At 43.2% G+C, this 22,031-nt stretch overlaps 1 protein-coding gene across 2 annotated transcripts in view; it reads left to right on the forward strand.

Annotated features, from left to right (window-relative positions):
- Window positions 1-22,031, forward strand: part of SCLY (selenocysteine lyase) — a 189,770-nt gene that overhangs the window by 162,774 nt on the left and 4,965 nt on the right. For both annotated transcript variants that reach the window (XM_078666457.1, XM_078666456.1), the window contains exon 12: window positions 18,150-18,225. In XM_078666457.1, the coding sequence (XP_078522583.1) occupies window positions 18,150-18,225 (76 nt within the window). The remainder of the gene's footprint in view (window positions 1-18,149; window positions 18,226-22,031) is intronic.

Raw genomic sequence — 22,031 nt, forward strand, 5'->3', positions numbered from 1 at the left:
AAGCGCGCGGAAGCGCGTTCTCGCCGAGAACCTATTGTTGCCGTGTCTCCTTTCCAGGAGACAATCCTAGCCGTGTGCATCGCCTTGGAGGCGATTTGAAACGCGCACGCGAACGCGCTCGCTGTGGGCAGCTGCTGTCGCGCATTCTCTCAGACACACACACAAGCGCCCATGCACGCACGCACATACACCGCCCCACACACATACACACGCGCACGCACACACACACACACGAGTTCTCTCTCCCCCCCCCCGTCGCACACAGACACACATACAAGGTCACCAAGACCCCCCCAGCCCTTTTTAACTTACCGGGCCAATCTCGGGCGACTCCGCCGCTGCAGCTCTTGCCAGCTCCTTTCACGGGGCTCCCTCTTGGTCAAGGGAGCCCCGCAACACTCGCGTAACCTCGTGCTGGCGGCCCGAGGCTCTCCACTGCTCACAGGAGCCCCGGGCCGCCATACGCATTTACTCGCCTGCCTCCTCTTCCGGTCCGGACGCGGCCCTGCCCCCGTCACAGGCGACATTGCCTGACTTCCGGTGCGTGCGTAGATTTTCTTCTTAGAATCGGACTGCTACAAAATAGCTTCTTTATTTTGGGGAAGTTTTCTAAAGCGCGAACTTGGCCCGAAGGCATCAGGGCGCTTTACACGAGCATCAGTTGCATTACCGAGGGACTCATTAATTGGAAGTTTAGTACGGGGAGGATTAAGCGATTTGCTCAGAATCAGAGTATGATGAACGTCGCCGCCGAGACTCGAACCGCTTCCCCAGCGTCCAAGTCAACAGGTCTAGCACCATATCCTCAGGTTGTGACCTCCTTCTTGAAATCAGCTTCATATGGGGACAGGTAGCCGAGTGTGGGCTGCAGACAACCGACCGAGAAGGTGGGTTAGCCATGGGTAAAGCACTCCAGCCTGGCCTCCCAAACACCACATCATGGGCCCAAAGTTCAAAGGTCTCACATAGAAAAAACAATGCCATTTATTTAGGGATAAAAAAAAAATACAAAAATTATGAGCAATGTCAATAGCTCTACCTATAATATTGCCGAGACCATTGCATTGTAAATGCTTGTTTTAATGGAGTGAGGGGCTGGTTGTTGCTTTCATTCACACGCGAAACAATGTATGCTCTTATTTTATTAACAGTTAATACAAAGAGAACCATCATGGCGTGTATCATAAAATGTCGCCTCAAAATGCCAACATGCAGAAAAATACATGAAAATGGCCACAGACGTTAGTTTGCCCTCATCATGGGAAAAAATAAATAAATACAACTTCGAGGTATACCAGCCAATTTAATTTCCGCATACTTTCAATTCCATATTTCTACATAATTTAAGATGATTTTCAGCCGAGAAAGAGAGAGCAGCACAATTGGTGGTTCATGGGGAAGAGTGCTATAAACGTCGGTCGGTGATTCGGGCAGTGACTGAAAAGACAATAACTGTGATGAGATAACACACGTGTTTAATATTTTTTTCCTTAAAGTCGGCACAATATTCTTTCTAAAAAAGTGAACGGAAGTAACTAACTTAACATTTCACTGGTTTCGCTTGACATCCCTAACCTTTATTATCTGCCGTAAAATTCCATGTTTCCGTGTTTCTTCGTCCCTCCCCTTTCCATGGTTTTTTATGCTCCGACTTCGACAAAATAACCTCAGCTCCACGACCACCAGGCAGCTCCGCGCCACTACTGCTGTTCCCCGTGCACCGTTTACAATCGGATTGACTTTCTCTCGTCCACCAAAAAAAAAAAAAAAAACGATACTTCGTGGGGTTTTTGTTTTACTTACCGCAGAAAGTGGGAGTTGTGCCTATTCTCTGGCAACTCAAGCCCAAAAATTCATTTCCCCCCTCTCAGAATGGGGGACTCAGGTTCTTATGTTTTCCTTCTTACCAAAAACTTTAAAAGCTTGGAACCGAAACAAAATGGAAATCACTTTGGAAGTGAGATTTGATTCAGGAACTAAACCAGTGTAAAAAGAAATCCTTCTCTGCTGCCCCTATAGTTAGCATTTGTTAAATGCACCCAATTGAGCTTTAGTGTTAGATTTTTCACCTTCCCCGGGATTAACACAAATTTCCCGCTCAAAGGTTTTAGGATTTGTGGCTCAAAACAACCCGGTCAAGAGTCCCAAGTACAAGGCGATAATAGCTCCCCATATCAGGATTTTTGCTTTCTATAAAGCCAATGTAAAATCAAAAGTACAAGTCCCAGAATGCAACGGAAAACCTGGGTTAGTTACTACGTAAAGGCCTGGGAAACTTGAGGGATGAGTATGCCAGTTGATGAGAGGATATTGGAATACCTAGTGAACATTTCACAATTCTGTTTATCCTGGACAGACTTTCTGGAAATTCAAGTTTTTGTGAATGTCAGAGAGGTGATGATAAATGACATTTGAATTTTGACATTTAAATTGCAATCCCAGGCAAGGGGAACTGGGTTCGAGTCTCGGCAATGACGCTGAACATCCTGTGATTCTGGGCAAATCACTTAATCTCCCTATGCCTAACAAAAATGAATGTGTCCTTATTTAAAGCGCTCTGATACCCGATTTGGGTCAAGTTTGTGCTATATAAAACTCTTAAAATCAAACATTCACCCTCGGTCACAAAGATCGGGGTTTAATCCATCGTTCTTTTGCTCATCACGCCACCCCAGTTTGGACGTAGCAATATGCAAATCAGTCTTGACCCTGTTCCTCATAGCAACAGTCCAGCCCGACCTGCCAAGCCAGGTTCCCCCAGGACTGGAAACGAGCATTCTAGGACCGGTTCTGAAGCATCACCCCTCATCAGCCAGGCTAGCTTGAATCCAGTGGCGCAGCGTGCACGGGACCCACGTCTCGGCATACTTAGGGCGACAAAATCAAAAGGAACAAATGATAGACGGAATGCTGAACAATGCAAACATTAACCCTCAGTCACAAAAATCCATGATATCAATCCTACCATATAGTCTGTAACTCTAAGAGCTCTAAAATGAAGATATATATATATATATATATATATATATATATATATATATATATATATATATATATATATATATATATATATATATTTAATTCGAAAATCCACACCAAAGTCCTGTGTTAGGACGATATGAATCACGGACACAATCGGCGTTTTTTCCTCAGAAACTTCTTTTATTCAGCGTTTCTCGGCAGTAGAAACAATGTATCACTCGACGCGTTTCGGGGCTCCTCCCCTTGATCACGATCACGATATATATATATCTCCTACTGGCGATAGCCAGTAGGTATATATAGTTAGGACCTTGTTTCCATAGGAAATCCACAACATTCTATTGGGAATAACTTTGGCGCCGGTTGAGGAATTTGCGTGTAATTTTCCAAAATTTAGGCCAGCTCCGCTCCACTCCTTCCCTGGAAGTTTCGGGGGGATTCGTCATGAGGGGTCCGAGAAAAAAGGGGGGTCCCAAAACGTGTTTTCCCCATGTTAATTTCCATAGGACGTTCAGACACGGCTACAGCCCGAACCGCTGAATGGAATTACACCAAACTTGGCAAAATGGTAGGGACTGGTACGCAGTAGTGCCTTTTGTTTAAATGGTGTAAATCCCTCCAGTAGTTGTTGAGAAAATTGAATTTGAAAACACATATAGATCTATATAAGCTTACTGTAAGCTTACTGTACTCTGTACCTTCCCGAGTACGAGCTGCATTCTGATTGGCTGCCAATGTCTGTCAACACTCCAAAACAGAAATTGTTGGCAGCCATCTTGTACCTCGGTAGACTGAGGCACAGGAAAGCAGAAAAACAAACGTGTAGAACTCAAAAAGGGGACAGGGTAGAAGCAACCTGACCCCCTAGACCTGCTCAGGGGGTCCCACAAGGACCCCCCAGGCCCAAAACATTTTTTTTTTTTTAATCGCGGGGTACGCCATCCTGGGACCAATATACATGATAGCACCTCATTAAAAAGCATTGCAGTTAATAGAAGGTTTTAGGACTTTAGTTACATTACAATTCATTTGTTGATGGTACCATACTCACTTTAGGAATTGTGGTGTGTTCTAAGGTGATTTTACCATGTGAAAAAGCCTTCTTCTGGGATATCATGAATCATGTTTGAAAGAAAACTATTATCTCATGCTTTTCCCACAGTGGTTTGGAAGGGGATCTATAAGCTAAACTGAAAGCATATTTTCTGTAAATTCACATTATCTTTCCCAATCATGTGAGAATGAAGTCTGACATTCTCAGTAAAACATGTACATCCAACAAGGACAGAGACTGTCAGTTGATTCCTTTGTGTTCTACTGCAGCCTTCTAGAGTGTTCTAAAGAACAACTGGAGCGCTAACAGTCCTACTTATTACAAAGGTATGGCACACCTGAAGTCATCTTGATTGGAATAAAGTGGTAACTCTTAAAACATTTAATTTAAAAAGGAACAAAATGAAGGGTTATATTTTGCCATAGAAAGTATGATTAGTGCTGCAGAAAGAAAAAGTAGGGCACATTTTGAGTGACTTCTCAAATCCTCTTCTATTTCATTAAAGAATTCTGACATGCCAGTCTCCCAAGATGGCCACCAGAGACAAAAGAGCCCAAATGTAGCCCAAATATCACCCAGATGTAGCCCAAGTACAGCCCAATGACAGAATGTCCCAGAGTGTTCTAAAGAACAACTAGAGCGCTAACAGTATTACTTATGACAAAGGTATGGCACACCAGAAGCCATCTTGATTGGAATGAAGTGGTAAGTCTTAAAACATTTAATTTAAAAAGGAACAAAATGAGGGGGCTCATTTTGCCATAGAAAGTATGATTAGTGCTTTAGAAAGAAAAAGTAGGGCACATTTTGAGTGACTTCTCAAATCCTCTTCTATTTCATTAAAAAAATTCTGACATGCAGACTGAAACATGCACTTTGCATACCAGCAGCAGACTTCCCTGGTGAGCAGTAGCTTTACTACAGTGATCTAATGAGCAACTAGAGTGCTAACATTCAGAATTTATGGCAAATGTGTGACACATCTGAATGCCTTCTTGATGGAACCAAAGTAAACAAGCACTGAAAATGCAATAGATCTCGCCCTCGTTTAAGTTAAAGCCATTCTGTTTGTAATGAGGTGGCTTTTTAGCTTTGCTTTTATTAGTGTTTTTTCAACTTTCATGTAAATAACATGCATATGTATGCATATATGTATATGTATGCATGCATTTATATTTGTAATTATATAGATATGCAGATTATATATGTTTATATATGTATGTATATACACATACATATATATATATATATGCATATATATGCATATATATATATGTATATGTGTGCGTGTAGAGAGAGGTAGAGGTAGAGAGAAGTAGAGAGAGGTAGAGAGTTAGAGAGTAGAGAGTGAGTAATAGAGAGTAGAGAGTGAGTAGTAGAGAGTAGTAGAGAGCAGTAGAGAGAGTAGCAGAGAGTGAGTAGTAGAGAGTAGTAGAGTGAGTAGTAGAGAGCGAGTAGAAGAGAGTGAGTAGTAGAGAGTAAGTAGTAGAGTGAGTAGTAGAGAGTGAGTAGAGAGTGAGTAGTAGAGAGTAGTAAAGAGTGAGTAGTAGAGAGTAGTAGAGAGTGAGTAGTAGAGAATGAGTACTAGGGAGTGAGTAGTAGAGAGTGAGTAGCAGAGAGAGAGAATAGTGGAGAGTAGTAGAGAGTGAGTAGTAGAGTGAGTAGTAGAGAATAGTAGAGAGAGAGTAGTAGAGAGTGAGTAGTAGAGAGTAATAGAGAGTGAGTAGTAGAGTGAGTAGTAGAGAGTAGTAGAGAGAGAGTTATAGAGAGTGAGAAGTAGAGAGTGAGTAGTAGAGAGTAGTAAATAGTGAGTAGTAAAGAGTGAGTAGTAGATAGAGAGTAGTAGCGAGTGAGTAGTAGAGAGTGAGTAGTAGAGAGTAGTAGGGAGTGAGTAGTAGACAGTAGTAGAGTAGTAGAGAATGAGTAGTAGAGAGTGAGTATTAGAGAGTAGTGGAGTAGTAGAGAGTGAGTAGTAGAGAGTAGTGGAGAATATTCCAAAGTTTGGCACAGCACCACTTGCACAACAAGTCCAATCAAATCATATCACTTAGAGTCCTTATTGAAGCGCTGAATCTTAGTGTATATTCAAATGCTTTTATTTTTCTTAAGTTTATTTACCACAGCCAGCCGATGCGTTTCGTTCTGTACAACAGAACTTCTTCAGGGCGTTCCTATTTCCTTCAAGTTATGTCGGTATCATGTTGTCATATAACTAAATATTTCTTCCAAATGTTAGACGAGACGTAAGTACATTCTTATTCAAAGTGACTAGGTATCAATTTTACCCACACAATTCGGACAGACTTGAGTAATTTATAGCATCCTCAAAGTCAGTCTTTCAAAAATTCCAAAGTATAGGACATGATAATCCAAATCCAAATGTTTCTCAAGGAAAGGAATTTTCAATCGTTCGGAATATCGGCGTTTGGGCAGATATGACCCACGGACACGGTTTATGACTTTTCTTGAGAAACATTTGGATTTGGATTATCATGTCCTATTCTTTGGAATTTTTTAAAGACTGACTTTGAGGATGCTATATATTACTCCAGTCCATGGATGCTGCTGGGAACGCAGGACACTGCGTTAAAGGGACTGATATTTATCAGGCAGGATTACGCCACAAAAAGTGGCTTAGTCCTGCCTGATAAATATGAATGAATGAAAGGCGTTTTATAACGCGCGAACTTAGCCCCAAGGGGCATCAAGGCGCAAAGTCAGACACACAAAAGTCCAAAACTACCAACTGCAAAATCAAAATACCGTTAGGGGCGGAGCCTCTAATATGCCTGAGAAAAAAGCCAGGTCTTCAGGCGCTTCCTAAAAACCACCAAAGGAGACTGGCTGGAGAGCTCCAGAGGGAGGGAGTTCCAAAGTTTTGGAGCCAAGATGGAAAATGCTCTACCTCCCAATTTAGCCTTCAGAAATCTAGGAACCGAGAGCATGTTCTTAGATGCCGAGCGGAGAGTTCTTTGCGGGGTATAGACGCGTAAAAGGGACCTAATACCCTCTGAGCCTGAGCCATGAATTGCACCATGGGCTAGACAAAGGAGTTTGAAGGAAATCCGAGAGGAAATCGGAAGCCAGTGGCGGTTCCTTCTGGCCAAGGTTACAGAAGCAAGCCTAGGAAGATTCAAGATAATCCTGGCCGCGGCATTCTGCACCATTTGGAGGCGGTGGATAGAGCTTTTGGTAATGCCACTATATAGGGCATTACAATAGTCTAGCCTAGATGAAACTAAGGCAACAGTGGATTGTTTCCGGGCTGCCTGAGATAAATACGGAGCAATCTCCTCAGTGTTCTAATGATGGCACAGCAAGTAGACACCGTTCTGTTTACCTGAGAATCGAATGAGAGAACGGGGTCGATTAGGACACCAAGGTTCCTGGCGGAAAGAGTAGGAAGAGGGTAGTCCCCCAGTGAAGAAGGCTACCAGTCTTTTGACCACAGATCTTGACTGCCTCCAAAGACAATAATTTCGGTCTTTTCACCGTTCAGTTGTAAAAAGTTACGCACCATCCACTGGGAGACTGCCTCCATACATGCTCAAAAATTGGACGCAGAGTCACTGGCCGACTGGGTAATAGATACCAGGATCCGGGCATCATTGGCATACGATAATACCTCAAGACCAAAGGATCTCACCACCTTGGCAAGTGGGGTAACATAGATGTTGAATAATAATGGGCTCAACGAGGAGCCCTGTGGTACCCCACATTGCACTTTTTGAGAGGCGGAGAGAAAATTGCCCATTTTAACTCTCTGCTCCCTGTGATGTAAGAAGGAGGAGAGTAAGCTGAGGGCAGTACCCTCTACTCCGATGTCCATGAGCCTGGAGATCAGGATTGACGGGGACAGAGTGTCAAACGCTGCTGTGAGATCTAATAACACTAGCAGAGTAGGATGTCCCCTATCAACCTCCATGCGGATGTTGTTAATCACAACCGTTAGGGCAGATTCGGTGCTATGAGCTGCCCGGAACCCATGTTGGGAGGCATCTAAGAGTTCAGAACTTTCAATAAAAGTAGAGAGGTTTCGGTTTATATGAGACTCCAGTATCTTAGCTGGGGCTGGGAGCAGGGAAATGGGACGATAATTTTTAAGAACTCCAGGGTCCAAAGAGGGCTTTTTGAGCAGTGGTTTAACAATGGCGGTCTTCCAGGATGAGGGGAAGACCCCCTCACTGATGGCCATGTTCATAACCTCCAAAAGAGGAGGGAGGACCGACCCTCTGCAAGTCTTCAAGGTTCTTAGGGGGCAGGGGTCGAGAGGTGAACAAGACTTGGTGGCATCAAGAAGGAGGTCGAGCTCTTCTAGAGTCAAAAGAGGAAAACAAGTAAGCTGTAGTTTAGAGAAAGCATCAACATTCTCAATAGAGGGAGAGGCAGGTAGAGAAAGGGAACCTACTGCGTTGACATCCAGCTCAAGATTGCGAGTTTCAAGAGAAGTATAGATGTCCGCAATCTTAGAGTGGAAGAAACTCGCAATATTATTACAGAGTTCCTGAGTTTCGATGGTAGGGTCAGCTGTTTTAGGTGCCGAGAGTGCATCAATTATATTAAAAAGGTCCCTTGATGATTTGAGGGAGGCCGTAAGATTGGTGAAATGGCTCCTTTTTTCCTCAATAATTGCTTTCTTATAGTCTCTAAGTAGAGCTTTATGAAGGGCTTTTCCCGGTGGATCAGGGTGAGCATGCCAGGCCCGCTCCTGTTTCCTGCACTTCTGCCGCAGCAATCTTAAGTGATCAGAAAACCAGGGCTGAGAGGGGCTCTTTCGGGCTGAGTAGTGCCGTTTGGCCGGAGCAAGGGTGTCTATAGCTCAGTCTTCTGCGCCACCGGAACGTCACAAAAAGTGCATCATTCATGACCTGGTCAGTGACATCACTGATGACATCACTGATGACATCTCAAATTACATCACTGATGACATCACTGATGACATCATCCATGTGACAATCAAATACACCTCATCACACACTAGTATAATCTTTCATCACTCACTGTAAAATAGAAAGTGCCATATTTGAAACCATTGACACACCAATAGAAATTTCTAAACACCCACTCAGTTATTCATAGAACTATACACACCACTTACCTATAGATTCAGTGTTATATGCAGTGAATAATCAACAGGACACTATCAAATATACTTATACGCCTATTTCAACATTACACACCAGCACACATTGTATTCACTTATAAAGACATCTTTCTGACTTATGAAACAATTGATTATACTTACATTTACTCACCTACACACTTATACAAACACCACTTCATCTATTTATATAGATAGTAACTCACACTTAGTGTGTTATAAAATCACTATTACAAGTATACAGTTATCCATATAGTGACTCAAACAATCACTAAGTCTTAGGCACACTTAATTAGATATAACTGTCACATACACTGCCTTTTTTTCAAGTTTAATGGAGATGTACCATTGAGAGAAATATTTCATCACCACCACACCCATAAACATATACACTCACTGAAACAACTGTTATAACATGTAGTCTTAACCTCAAATACCTACTGAATGAACTATTCTCACATTTTTTTGGCAATCACACACCCCCCACCAAACCACTTTGACATTAATTTACCCATACAAATACTCAGTTAAGAAACCAATAACAAATATAGTCTTTAACATAGCAATTAAGACAAAGCAATAAAGACTTTCACACAGTTTAGTAACTACACATTATATATAGTGAGACTCTACAAATTAGTCAAGGAAACAATCAATGACACTGTTACTAAATCCACCACCCACACATTTATATTTATATATCCACTCATTCTTCAATTCAAAGTAGTGTATTTATAATACATATTTAAATATCAAAGCAAACCACATTCACTGGATGATGTCATCAGTGATGTCATCAGTGATGTCATTTGAGATTTCATCAGTGATGTAATCAGTGATGTCACTGACCATGTCATGAATTATGTAATATGTGACATCATCAGCAGTGGATTGCGGGCGCGTGAGTTATAGTGAGTACAACTAACTATAACGAGGGAAGTTCAATGGTTTTGTACGAGTAAAATGTCCAGCTAACTATAATATATATATTTATATATACGTGCGCGGACCTTCGCGTGCGCGAGCTGCATGCTGATTGGCTGCCAATGTCTGTCAACACTCCAAAACAGAAATTGTTGGCAGGGATCTTGTGCCTCGGTAGACTGAGGCACAAGAAAGCAGAAAAACAAACGTGTAGAACTCAAAAAGGGGGCAGGGTAGAAGCACCCTGGCCCCCTAGGCCTGCTCAGGGGGTCCCACAAGGACCCCCCAAGGACAATCGCGGGGTTGTGGCGGCCTTCTTTTCCACCCCACCTACGTTCTCTACTGATCAGGGAAGATATCCCGAAACCCGGGCCTTGTCTCGGGTCTAGAGATCTTGGGGACAACGAGTACCTACTCGCACCAACTTTGGTGAACCACTTACAAACTTTGTTTCTACTCTTCGAACTACACGCACTTCAAATACCAGAGTGCTTAGGGGCGATCCGGAGGATAGGCTAGCGGTGTGCGATCCATTGTGGTATTCTACTTAGCGCTCACATGAGTCCCGAGCTGACGAGCTCCTGGAGATGCACCTGCGCGCCGGAGAGGCATCAGGGCCTGTGACGGATACTTGGCGGCCTTCTCATCCACCCCAAATACTTCTCTACTGATGAGGGAAACTATCCCGAAACCTGGGCCATGTCTCGGGTCTAGAGATCTTGGGGACAACGAGTACCTACTCGCACCAACTTTGGTGAACCACTTACAAACTTTGTTTCTACTCTTCGAACTACACGCACTTCAAATACCAGAGTGCTTAGGGGCGATCCGGAGGAGAGGCTAGCGGTGTGCGATCCATTGTGGTATTCTACATCTTGTGCTCATTAGACTGAGGCACAAGGAAGCAGAAAAACAAATGTGTAGAACACAAAAAGGGGGCAGGGTAGAAACACCCTGACCACCTATGCCTGCTAAGGTGGTCCCACAAGGACCCCCAAGGCCAACATTTAAAAAAAAAAAAAACAGTATGTTTTTTAAAAAAATTACCCCCCCAGGGGGACCAAATCGCAGGGGCATAGTGATAAAGAAGTGTGAGGGGTGCCCAATCCACCCCACACTGCCCCGGGGACCGCCGCCCTCCGGGTTATAGCAACACAGCCCCCTGGCACATACTGGAGGCTCCTGGTGGGCTAGTTGGCCCACAGAGACCCCCAGTATGCAAGGGGAATTAGTTCCCCCTCTGCAAACGTGCCAGTGGGCTGCGTTGCAGAAAGGTGTAAAAAGGGGCATAGCCTCATTACACCTCTGTGCAATGCAGCCCCCTGGCGCACACTGGAGGTTCCAGGTGGGCTAGTTGGCCCCCAGGGACCCCCAGTATACAAGAGGAATTAGTTCCCCCTCTTCAAACATGCATGGGGGCTGCGTTGCAGAGAGGTGTAAAAAAGGGTGTGGCCTCATTACACCTCTCTGCAATGCAGCCCCCTGGTGCATACTGGAGGCTCCTGGTGGGCTGGTTGGCCCCCAGGGACCCCCAGTATGCAAGGGGAATTAGTTCCCCCTCTGCAAACGCGCCAGGGGGCTGCGTTGCAGAGAGGTGTAACAAGGGGCATAGCCTCATTACACCTCTGTGCAATGCAGCCCCCTGGCGCATACTGGAGGTTCCAGGTGGGCTAGTTGGTCTCCAGGGGCCCCCAGTATGCAAGAGGAATTAGTTCCCCCTCTGCAAACACGCCCGGGGGCTGCGTTGCAGAGAGGTGTAAAAAGGGGCGTGGCTTCATTACACCTCTCTGCAATGCAGTCCCCTGGCGCATACTGGAGATTCCTGGTGGGCTTTCAGGTCTTATATAGTTAGGAATTAGCATTAAAAAAACCTTTGAAATTCACTGAAAAAACATAGGTTTCAGGCCTTATATAGTTAGGAATTAGCATTTAAAAAACCTTGCAAATTCACTGAAAAAAACATAGGTTTCAGGCCTTATATAGTTAGGAATTAGCATTTAAAAAACCTTTGAAATTCACTGAAAAAACCATAGGTTTCAGACCTTATATAGTTAGGAATTAGCATTTAAAAAAACGTTAAAATTCACTCAAAAAACTATAAGTTTTAGGGGTGTTATAGTTAGCTGGACATTTCACTCATACAAAACCATTGAAATTGCTCCTATATAGTTAGTTGTACTAACTATATTTCGCGCACCCGCAATCCATTGCTGATGATGTCGCATATTACATCATTCATGACATGGTCAGTGACATCACTGATGACATCTCAAATGACATCACTGATGACATCACTGATGACATTATCCACGTGACAATCACATACACCTTTTCATACACTAGTAAAATCTGTAGATTCACTCATACATGCTGTCAATGAACAATAGAGCACTATCAAAAATACTTATACACCTATATCGACGTTACACTCCAGCACACATCCTATTCACATATGAAGTCATCCTACTCACTTATGCAAACAATGGATCATACTTACATATTTACTTAGCTACACACTTATACAAACAGAACTTCATCTATTCATTTAGATAGTAAGTCATACTTAGTGAATTATAAAATCATTATTACAAGTATACAGTTATCCATACAGTCACTCACACAATCATTGAGTATTATGTATACTTATTTATATACAACAACTGACACATACACTGCCTTTTATTTTTCTAGTTTGTTGGACATGTACCATTGAGAAATATATTTGCTCATCACCACACCCATAAAGATATTCACTCACCCAAACAACTGTTAGAACATGTAGTTTTAACTTCATATATCTAGTGAATCAACTATTCACACATCTTCGGGCAGTCACACAACCCCCACTGAACCACACACACATTCACTCTCCCATACAAATACTCAGTTAACTAATCAATAACTAATATAGACTTTCACATAGCTAGTAACCAACTGGAGAACCAGTTTACACAACAACTGACAAAGTGATACAGATATTCAAACAGTTTAGTCACTATCCACTATATTTAGTGAGACACTATAAATTTGTCAAGTAAACAGTCAATTACACTGCTACTAAATCCTCCATCCAAATAATTATTTTTATATATCCACTCATTCTTCAATGCAAATTGCTATATATATAATGCATATTTAAATAATGAAGCAAACCACATTCACTGGATGATGTCATCAGTGATGTCATTTGAGATGTCATCAGTGATGTCACTGACCATGTCATGAATGATGTAATATGTGACATCATCAGCAGTGGATTGCGGGTGCGCGAAATATAGTTAGTACAACTAACTATATAGGAGCAATTTCAATGGTTTTGTATGAGTGAAATGTCCAGCTAACTATAACACCCCTAAAACTTATAGTTTTTTGAGTGAATTTTAAAGGTTTTTTAAATGCTAATTCCTAACTATATACGGCCTGAAACCTATGTTTTTTTCAGTGAATATATATATATATATATATATATATACATATGCCGTGGGGAGTGGCACCATCACCGGCTGGAAAGGAAATACAGAATCCAGCAGGTGAGGCTGTTATTTTGCACTAACCAAGACTGCTCTCAGCACAGCGCTTTATATGCCAAATTAAGCCTGCTTAATGATCTACAATCCTACTACAGGAAATAAACATGCCGTAACTAAGCAAATTACATCTGAACTTACTGAAAGTGAACAATGTCACTCGCATTAATTACGAACTCTCTGTTCCAGCATGCACTGATTAAATGAACTATGCACCTCCCACTGTGATGGAAATCAATAAAGCTGCAAAAGTCAAATGAATGCGAGGCTCAGATGTGTTAGTGGCAGCCCAGGAAGAAGGGGTTTTCTAACCTTGAAACGCGTTGGCAAAGATACTAATGAAGTGGATAATTGAGACAGGCTGCATCAGGGAGCCACATGGCCAAGCTCTGTCGAGTGACCTCCCAATGCTCAAGGGCACATTGTTTGGAATATATATATATATATAGGCATTTACATATATATATATATATATATATATATATATATATATAACTATATATCTATACTAATATAATAAAGAGAGAGCCCAAACCTTTGAGGTGGGTAATCTCAGGAACCACAGCACCAATCACAACACCCAATACAGCGTTGGAAAGGGCAGTTGCAGCAGAAGGACATAGGCTATGCAGACGCCGACCATATACATTTAAAAGGTAAAAGAACCGTGCCAGCAAAGTAGCCCCTTGTGGGCGTGTCTGCGTTGTGCTGTGGGCGTGTGCTGTGGGCGTGGCAAACGCTGGGGGCGTGTGGTACATTCCGCCCTTCATGCCAATTCTCATATCGTGTGCTGTGGGCGTGTGCTGGGGGCGTGGGCGTGTGTGGGGCGCGGGATTACGGAAAAAAAAGCGAGCGTTGTGCCCAATATTTCATTGTTTTTTCTTCCAAGGTTCTGTACATTCCAGCTCCGGCAGTCCACCCTGCTCCCTTTAAATACCCCTGCACCCCATAATCATAACCCACCCTTACTCCTTAAAATACCCCAACACCCTTAAACACTAACCCATCTTAACCTTATAAATATACCCTGTACCCCAAAACCAGTCCTGAACCCTATAAATACCCCTGTACCCCAAAACCCAAACCTAGCCCTGAACCCTTAAAATACCCCTGTACCCCAAAACCCAAACGTACCCATGAACCCTAAAAATACCCCTATACCCCAAAACCCAAACCTAGCCCTGAACCATAAAAATAACCCTGTACCCCAAACCCACCCCTAAACCCTGAAATACCCCTGTACCCCAAAACCCAAACCTAGCCCTGAACCCTAAAAATACCCCTGTACCCCAAAACCCAAACCTAGCCCTGAACCCTTAAAATACCCCTGTACCCCAAAACCCAAACCTACCCCTGAACCCTAAAAATACCCCTATACCCCAAAACCCAAACCTAGCCCTGAACCCTAAAAATACCCCCGTACCCCAAAACCATACCTATCCCTAAACCCTAAAACTACCCCTGTACCCCAAAACCCAAAACTATATCTGAACCCTTAAAATACCCAAACACCCCAAAACATATACCTCAGTACCCCAAAACATATACCCCTATACCCATACTTACCTTATCCAAACATTTTAAAAAAACATGCTTTTACCATTCCTGCATTTACAACGAATTTCGTTGTAAATGTATGCGTGGTAAAAGCATATAAAATGTAATGCCATGCTTTATAATGGCATTGCGGAGTCATGGTACTTTCGTAATGAAAGTATGCGGAGTGATGGTATGCGGAAAGAAAGTTGAGGAATAATGGGTGTTTACCCTCCCCCGGTAAGTACATTGGTGGCACGGCGGCCCACATCTCCAGCAACATACTCATATTTTTTCACCACCGATTTGAAAAATGCACAGGTCTCTCTCATTGATGGCCAGCACTGACATACACTTTTAGACACACCTCCCGCCACAAGTTCTAGAATTGCGAACTTTAGAGCTGAGGAGCTACGTTCGAATCTCGGCATCAGCTCAAATCCTGTGATTCCAGGCAAATCGCTTTGTCTCCCCGTGCCTACCACAAATGAATGTGTTCTTCTGTAATGTAAATTGTGCTCATGCCATGTTGTCGAGTTCGCGCTATATAATATTGCAAGGAAAAATAAAGTAGGGAAACTCGAGTTCACACACTACTGAACGCGCACTCTTAAGTGCATCAGCAGTGCACTGTGAATCGGAGCGTTTCACAGGCCTGTCACAGATAAGAAATGCTATCAAAACGAAATCCTACAAAACAATATACTACTGGCCGGCAGCAATTCATACCCGGACAACGTCTGGACGGGCTGCTAGTATAATTTATATAGCACAAATCTAACCAAAAGACAGCGAGCACTGTTATTATTATTATTATTTAATACATTTATAATGCGCACAGCTACCCTAGACAGGGTTTCCCGGTGCAGGCAGTTCGACTACTGAACTGAATAACTGGATAGCTAATCACTGAAGAAAAAGCCAGGTTTTAAGATCTCGCAGAAACTTAAAATAAACATGTTCCTGTTTCATAGACCAGGGAAGAGAATTCCATAATCTGGGGCCGAGAAATGCGAAGGAGCGCCCACCCATTCTGGATAATCTACAACTCGGTGTTACCAAATTACCTTGGGTGACTGAGCGTAGGGGCCGAACAGGGACATACGGCTGGACAATCTCCTGAAGGTAAAGGGGGGATAACCCTTGTTTGATTTTAAAAACAAGGCATAGGGTTTTAAATTTAATGCGACTCACAATGCGGAGCCAGTGTAAATCCCGCAAAATAGGAGAGATGGAAGATCTCCTTGGGATATGGCATAGAAGGCGGGCTGTGGAATTCTGGACCACCTGGAGCTTCTTCAACACCTCCTGGTTTCCCCCAGGTACAGAACGTTCCCGTAGTCCAGACGCGAGGTGACAAGCGCCTGGACTACCGTTTGTTTTGTGGGGTCTGGAAGCATCCAGATGATCTTCCGCAACCATCTTAGAATGGTAAAACAGGTGGAGGCAACGCTGACCGCCTGTTGCCGCATTGAGAGGTTGTTGTCAATAGTAAACCCCAGGTTACGGACTTGGGTAACCGGTTGAGGAAGACTGCCCATTTCCAGTGGCCAGTATTGGGGCCCCCAAAGGTGCTTATGTTTGCCTAAAATGACCACCTCGGTCTTCTCTCCATTTAGTTTCAGCAAATTAGCACACATCCACTCCGACACCCGCCGTAAGCAAACCTGAAGAGAGGAGAAAGAGCCTTCCTTAGTAGAAGACAAAGAAAAAATAATGTGCGTGTCATCGGCGTACGAGAAGAGGGATAAACCTGCCTCCTCCACAATAGATGCCAGGGGTCTCACGTAGATGTTAAACACCACAGGGCTCAGAGTGGACCCCTGGGGGACTCCGTACGCAGATGGCCTGATGGTAGATGAGGATTTAGAAGAGAAAACCTGGAATGTACGGTCACTGAGAAAGGAGGACAGCCAAGTTAACGCGGGTCCTACAACTCCTGCCGACTGGAGAGACTTTAAAAGGATGGAATGTGACACTGTGTCGAATGCGGCGCTCAGATCTAATAAAATGAGCGCCGTAGTCTCCCCTCTATCCAGGCAGGAGCGCAACTTCTCCGTGACCCCCAACAAAGTGGTTACTGTAGAAAAATGACAGCTGACAGTTGATGTGCTTTTCCAGAACTTTGGAAAGGACCGGCAGCAATGAGATGAGGCGGAAGTTTGACATAACCGTAGGGTCCGCTCGAGGCTTTTTCAACAAAGGAACCACCATTGCGCGCTTCCAGTCTAAGGGAACGCATGATTCTTGTAAAGATGCATTTAGAAGCGCTTTAAAGATGCCAAGGGCCTCTTGAGAAAGCTGTTGCAAGATGTTTGCAGGGAGAGGGTCTAAGGGAGAGCCAGATTTTACCCTGGCTAGGCAGTCCGGAAAAGATCCCTCATCAAAAGGACACAAATGTCTAAAACAAATAAACAGTAAACCAGTGATTGGAGAGGTAGTTGGATTCAAGAGGCAGAAGTGGACTGTTACTGCATCGTGATGTAGCGTTCTTTAAAGAGGCGCATCTTCAGCTCTTTCCTAAATTGAATCAGAATTGTGTCGGTCTTGATGGATACAAGGATGTTGTTCTAAATCGAGGTTCATAGAGAGGATGTGGCCTAACAGCCGGAGCTGCTGACATTGGAGCTAAGGAACCACATTCAAGTCTCAGCAATGGTTCAACATTGTGTGATACTGGGCAAATCACTTCATCTGCCTGTGCCTTCCAAAAAAAACAAGCATTTGCAATGCAATAGGTCTCGCATTACTGAAAGTTTGAGATATTGGCGTTGCTTTATTACTTGCAAAACCAATAGCTCAAACTTTCAGTAATGCAAGACCTATTGCATTGCAAATGCTTGTTCTTTTTCTCTTCTGATCTGCTTTATTCTCTTTATTCTGGTGCCCGATGCCTTGCTACCTTCCTGTTGAAAGTTGTTTGTTTTATTTCCTGATTGTGTCTTTCTAAATTAGTCAATATTTATCTAGCTTTATTCAGTTCTTTTTTGTTTATGCACTGAAACTGCCTCTTTGTCTCTTGCAGGTCGAGCTGTGCTGTCTCATTGCCGTACCCTGCTGGCTAGTGTTGGCGCTGCTTGCCACTCAGACCAAGGCGACAGGTGAAAAAAGCACGATTTTGAACTTGACATTTTTTTCCTTGATTTGTTTGTAAATAATAGATGCCACCCTGTGTGTAAGGTGGCCATGATATCCTGTTCCATTCCAGAAAGAAAATGGTCAACAAATGCTGACCACATGCACGGTGATATAGTGGGCAAAGAGAGGAGAGATTGAGCTGCTCCATGGGTTGCAGCAATTAGACCTTAGAGTGTTAGTGACAGGAAGACAGATATATATTTCTCTGAATGCACACTTAACTTACTTATGAGGGGCTTCAGCCAGCCCTCTCCATCCATTGGGCTGTTGTTGGGTCATTCATATTTTTCTTCTGCCCACTACACCATGGGGCAGTGGGTCAGCTCACTTCAGCCATTGGCTAACTTCACTGTGAGTGACGGCATGCTGCTCTTTCACAAGGAGTACCCACAAAGTAGTTCCCTTCACTGCAAAGGACTACTAGAGCCATGCGTGGTTTTTGAGACCAAACTTTTGACCTGACCGGCACATTCCTTTTCTTAAATGTTTAACACATTTCTACAACTGGGTGCTACAATGTGGTTTAATATGGTACTATAGAAAAATGCTGTTAAAGCTACCTATCACAAACTAACTGCAAGATTGAGATATTGATGTTTACCTCCAACGTCAGAAGACAAAGTACATATACATATATAGAGAAGTGTTCTGGGGCACAGCGTGCTGTATTGCTCTACGTTTGTGACTTTAGTGAGAATACCTACAATACTGAACTAGGATTAACAAGTAAGTAACCTTTTCACATGCTCCTTCCAAATATTGATACATTATGCATTTCTAAACACATTTTGGCTTAGTACATACGTTAAAGCCATTTAGCAATCACAAACACTGTGATTTAGTGAGTTGCAGGTTTTGGAATCTCAAATTCACATTATATATCGGGCCTTTATTCATTTATGATTTTTTTTTTTACCATGATCGATACTTTCACTTCAGGAAAATGAACCAAGGCTTATATTTATGAATGAACACAATGGTCAGATCGCATATCTTTAAAAAGGTGTTACTTATTTCATAGCATCATAACGTCAGGCATAGTACTTGCTCACATAACTTCCTTCATTGAACCCCTCCCGAAGAGCCAAGTTTGAAATCTTCACAGCTACACACGTCTCCAAAAACTGCGTGAAATCTAAGCCTGGGTGGAGTTTGCGGAACTCCACAAAGTGACAAAAAAAATCATCAGCTCGGAGTTCTGCAAGCAGCGGAGTGCGCTTGGTCACTCTTGTTCGAATTGATTTTCAGTGCCGGGTGTTTGTCCTGCACTGGAAAATCAACGCAAACACCAGCGTTGGGGAGTGCAGGCTGGAAAAATCCCGCCTGGAGGTGGGTTTTCCTGGCTCCAGCTCTCCAACTTGACTCGTGCTCCTCGGAGTACAGAAAACCCCGCAAACTCAGTGAACGGAGCAGAGTTCACAGCCCGTGCTTAGTGATTTTCCATGATGTCCTGCACAAATCTGTGGGACTCTGCCAGAAGTGGCATGCAACATACATAAAGGGCACCCAGCTGTTGGTGACTGAGTTTCTTTTTTTCTGCATCTTCATCGGTGCAGAATGTGGAACTGCTGAGGTATTGATATTTGTGGAGTGGTTTGGGGAAAATGTCCCCTTCAAAGTCTTTGTGCTTATAGCTCTACTTCCAGTGCATACGACTGATGTCAGGCATTAATCCACATTGTAAGTCCTTATGGGATCTGGGTCATTACCATTACCTTGCATTGTCTGCTGTGTGCTCTTATGCACTCAAAGGCAATTTGGGAGAAGAAAGCCAAACTTATGCTGAAAGCCTAAATCTCAGCCCAGAAGGATTGCACCGTGCTCATTCTAGGAGCTAAGAAGCACAAGAAGGAACAACTTACGCCATCTCATTGTAAAAAGAAGAAGAGGTGTAAGGAAGCCTATTCTTGTTCTGTAGCCGTTTAAAGCAAGCTTTCTCTACAGCTTGCTCAACTACAGCGCAAGTGCAAGCTGTGTTGGTGATTTTTGGAAAGGCCCGCTGATTCGCCTGTTCAGGCGCTGCACCTGTAACAGAACTGGAGCCTAGTATGAAGTCTGTGGCTTCAGCCCAAGCGCCGGTCTTGACTTAATTTATTTCTTCAGTGTCACCTTCTGGTCCACAGTCAGTATTGATATCGAGAAATTCCTCTTGCTTTGTTCGGAGCATTAGCTTTGGCTCAGGCTCTTGCTCTGAATTGTTAAATTTGAATCTTTTTTGCTGTTAGCCAGGAAATACACCGAAAGAGTCTTGTTTTCTAGATATGCCCAAAAACCTTCTGCCAATGTGTCCATGCAGAAAATGCATAACCTATTTGGTTTGGCTTATGATCCGATTCAGAAGCCTCAGTCCTCTTGGGAGAGATATGATGATGAGGACAGTGAAGGTGATACATTATATTCACCATTAGATTATACTGCACTCTTGGCGGAGTGGCAGAATGCTAGTGACCTTTGCCATTCCTTGAATTGGACACCCATTAACCTGAAGAGCTTGTTTTGGCTGAGCAGCGTCAGTTTTCATGGGCCCTCAACAAAGCACCTGGAAATATACATGCAAAGAGTGGAGCTGAATTTGTCATTGTTTACTGATACATTGGATGGTAAGTGACTTCAGAAGGTGGTTTGCATTTCAATGAGGCACTCGAAGATCAGGTACCTTGCTCTTAGGATAGACCTCAGTGTAATTTGTCAATGACAAGAATGGGTGCTCACACGTATAGGGTGGAGTCATCAGCTTCTCAGTACCTCCCGTCTAATCATACTCCTGAGAAATTGGTAGTGGAAGGTTCAGCTTTTAAGTTGAAGTCTGGATTATCACAAAGGTAGGAATCTAAAAGACCAGATGCTTGGGGCCATAAAATATTTGCATCATGCAGTAATGCAGTGACATTTTCAAATGATGGTTGCTTTTTCTCCATGTACAATCATGCTCTGTGGAGTCTGTGGCAGCATCCTTTCCTAGCCTGACTGATTACATGCAAAGTCCTTTGCTGAGTTATGCAAGGATAGTATGAATGCTTTCAAGGGATGAATGTCAGAACCACGCAGACATTTTTTCTGGATGCCTTTACAACGTGGTCCGAACCCCAAACGTGTCTTTACATGACTTGCCTTAGGGAAAGCGTTTGAGTTGAAAAAGTATAATTTACTATTCCAACGGCAATCTCCGCAACAATAGGGAAATTGTTGGACTTAAGGTCCAACATAACATCAATCCAACAACGCTTCCCTTAAGGCAAGTCGTTGCAACGACTTGCTGTGTAAATTAATGCATTGTAAAGATGCGTTTGTGGTTCGAACCACGTTGTAAAGGCACAGCGTGGTTAATGGCGTGGAGTAAAGGTTATTTCCCCTTTCAAGAAGTCTACGCAGTTTGGTTTGGATGCAGTTAGATCATTGGCTTGTGCTAAGGGATCAGTGATCATAATGCGTAGACATTTGTGAATATACAAAACCAGCATCTTGTGAGATGTCCAGTGTTAGTTGTTTGACATGCCTTTTTCCTTTAAAGGTGTTGTTTATTTGGAGGAAAGGCCGAGGCATCCTTTGAAAAGGTTAAACTGAGTAAAGCCATAGCAAGAGCTTTAGTCCTGGCCTGATAATAAAAGATATTCCATCGCAATATTGATATTTCCAAGGCTAGTCGTCACCAGTCGTGCAGGAGTAGGAAGCATCAAACGCTGCAGCAGAATTAACAATAGCAACCTTCTCACGCTTTCAGAGGTAGAGGTTCAGAGAAAGGTGGGCAGGAGAATGAGCCATAATCATC

This window comes from Lissotriton helveticus, chromosome 11, assembly GCF_964261635.1.
Source record: "Lissotriton helveticus chromosome 11, aLisHel1.1, whole genome shotgun sequence".
In the NCBI taxonomy this organism is placed as follows: domain Eukaryota; kingdom Metazoa; phylum Chordata; class Amphibia; order Caudata; family Salamandridae; genus Lissotriton; species Lissotriton helveticus.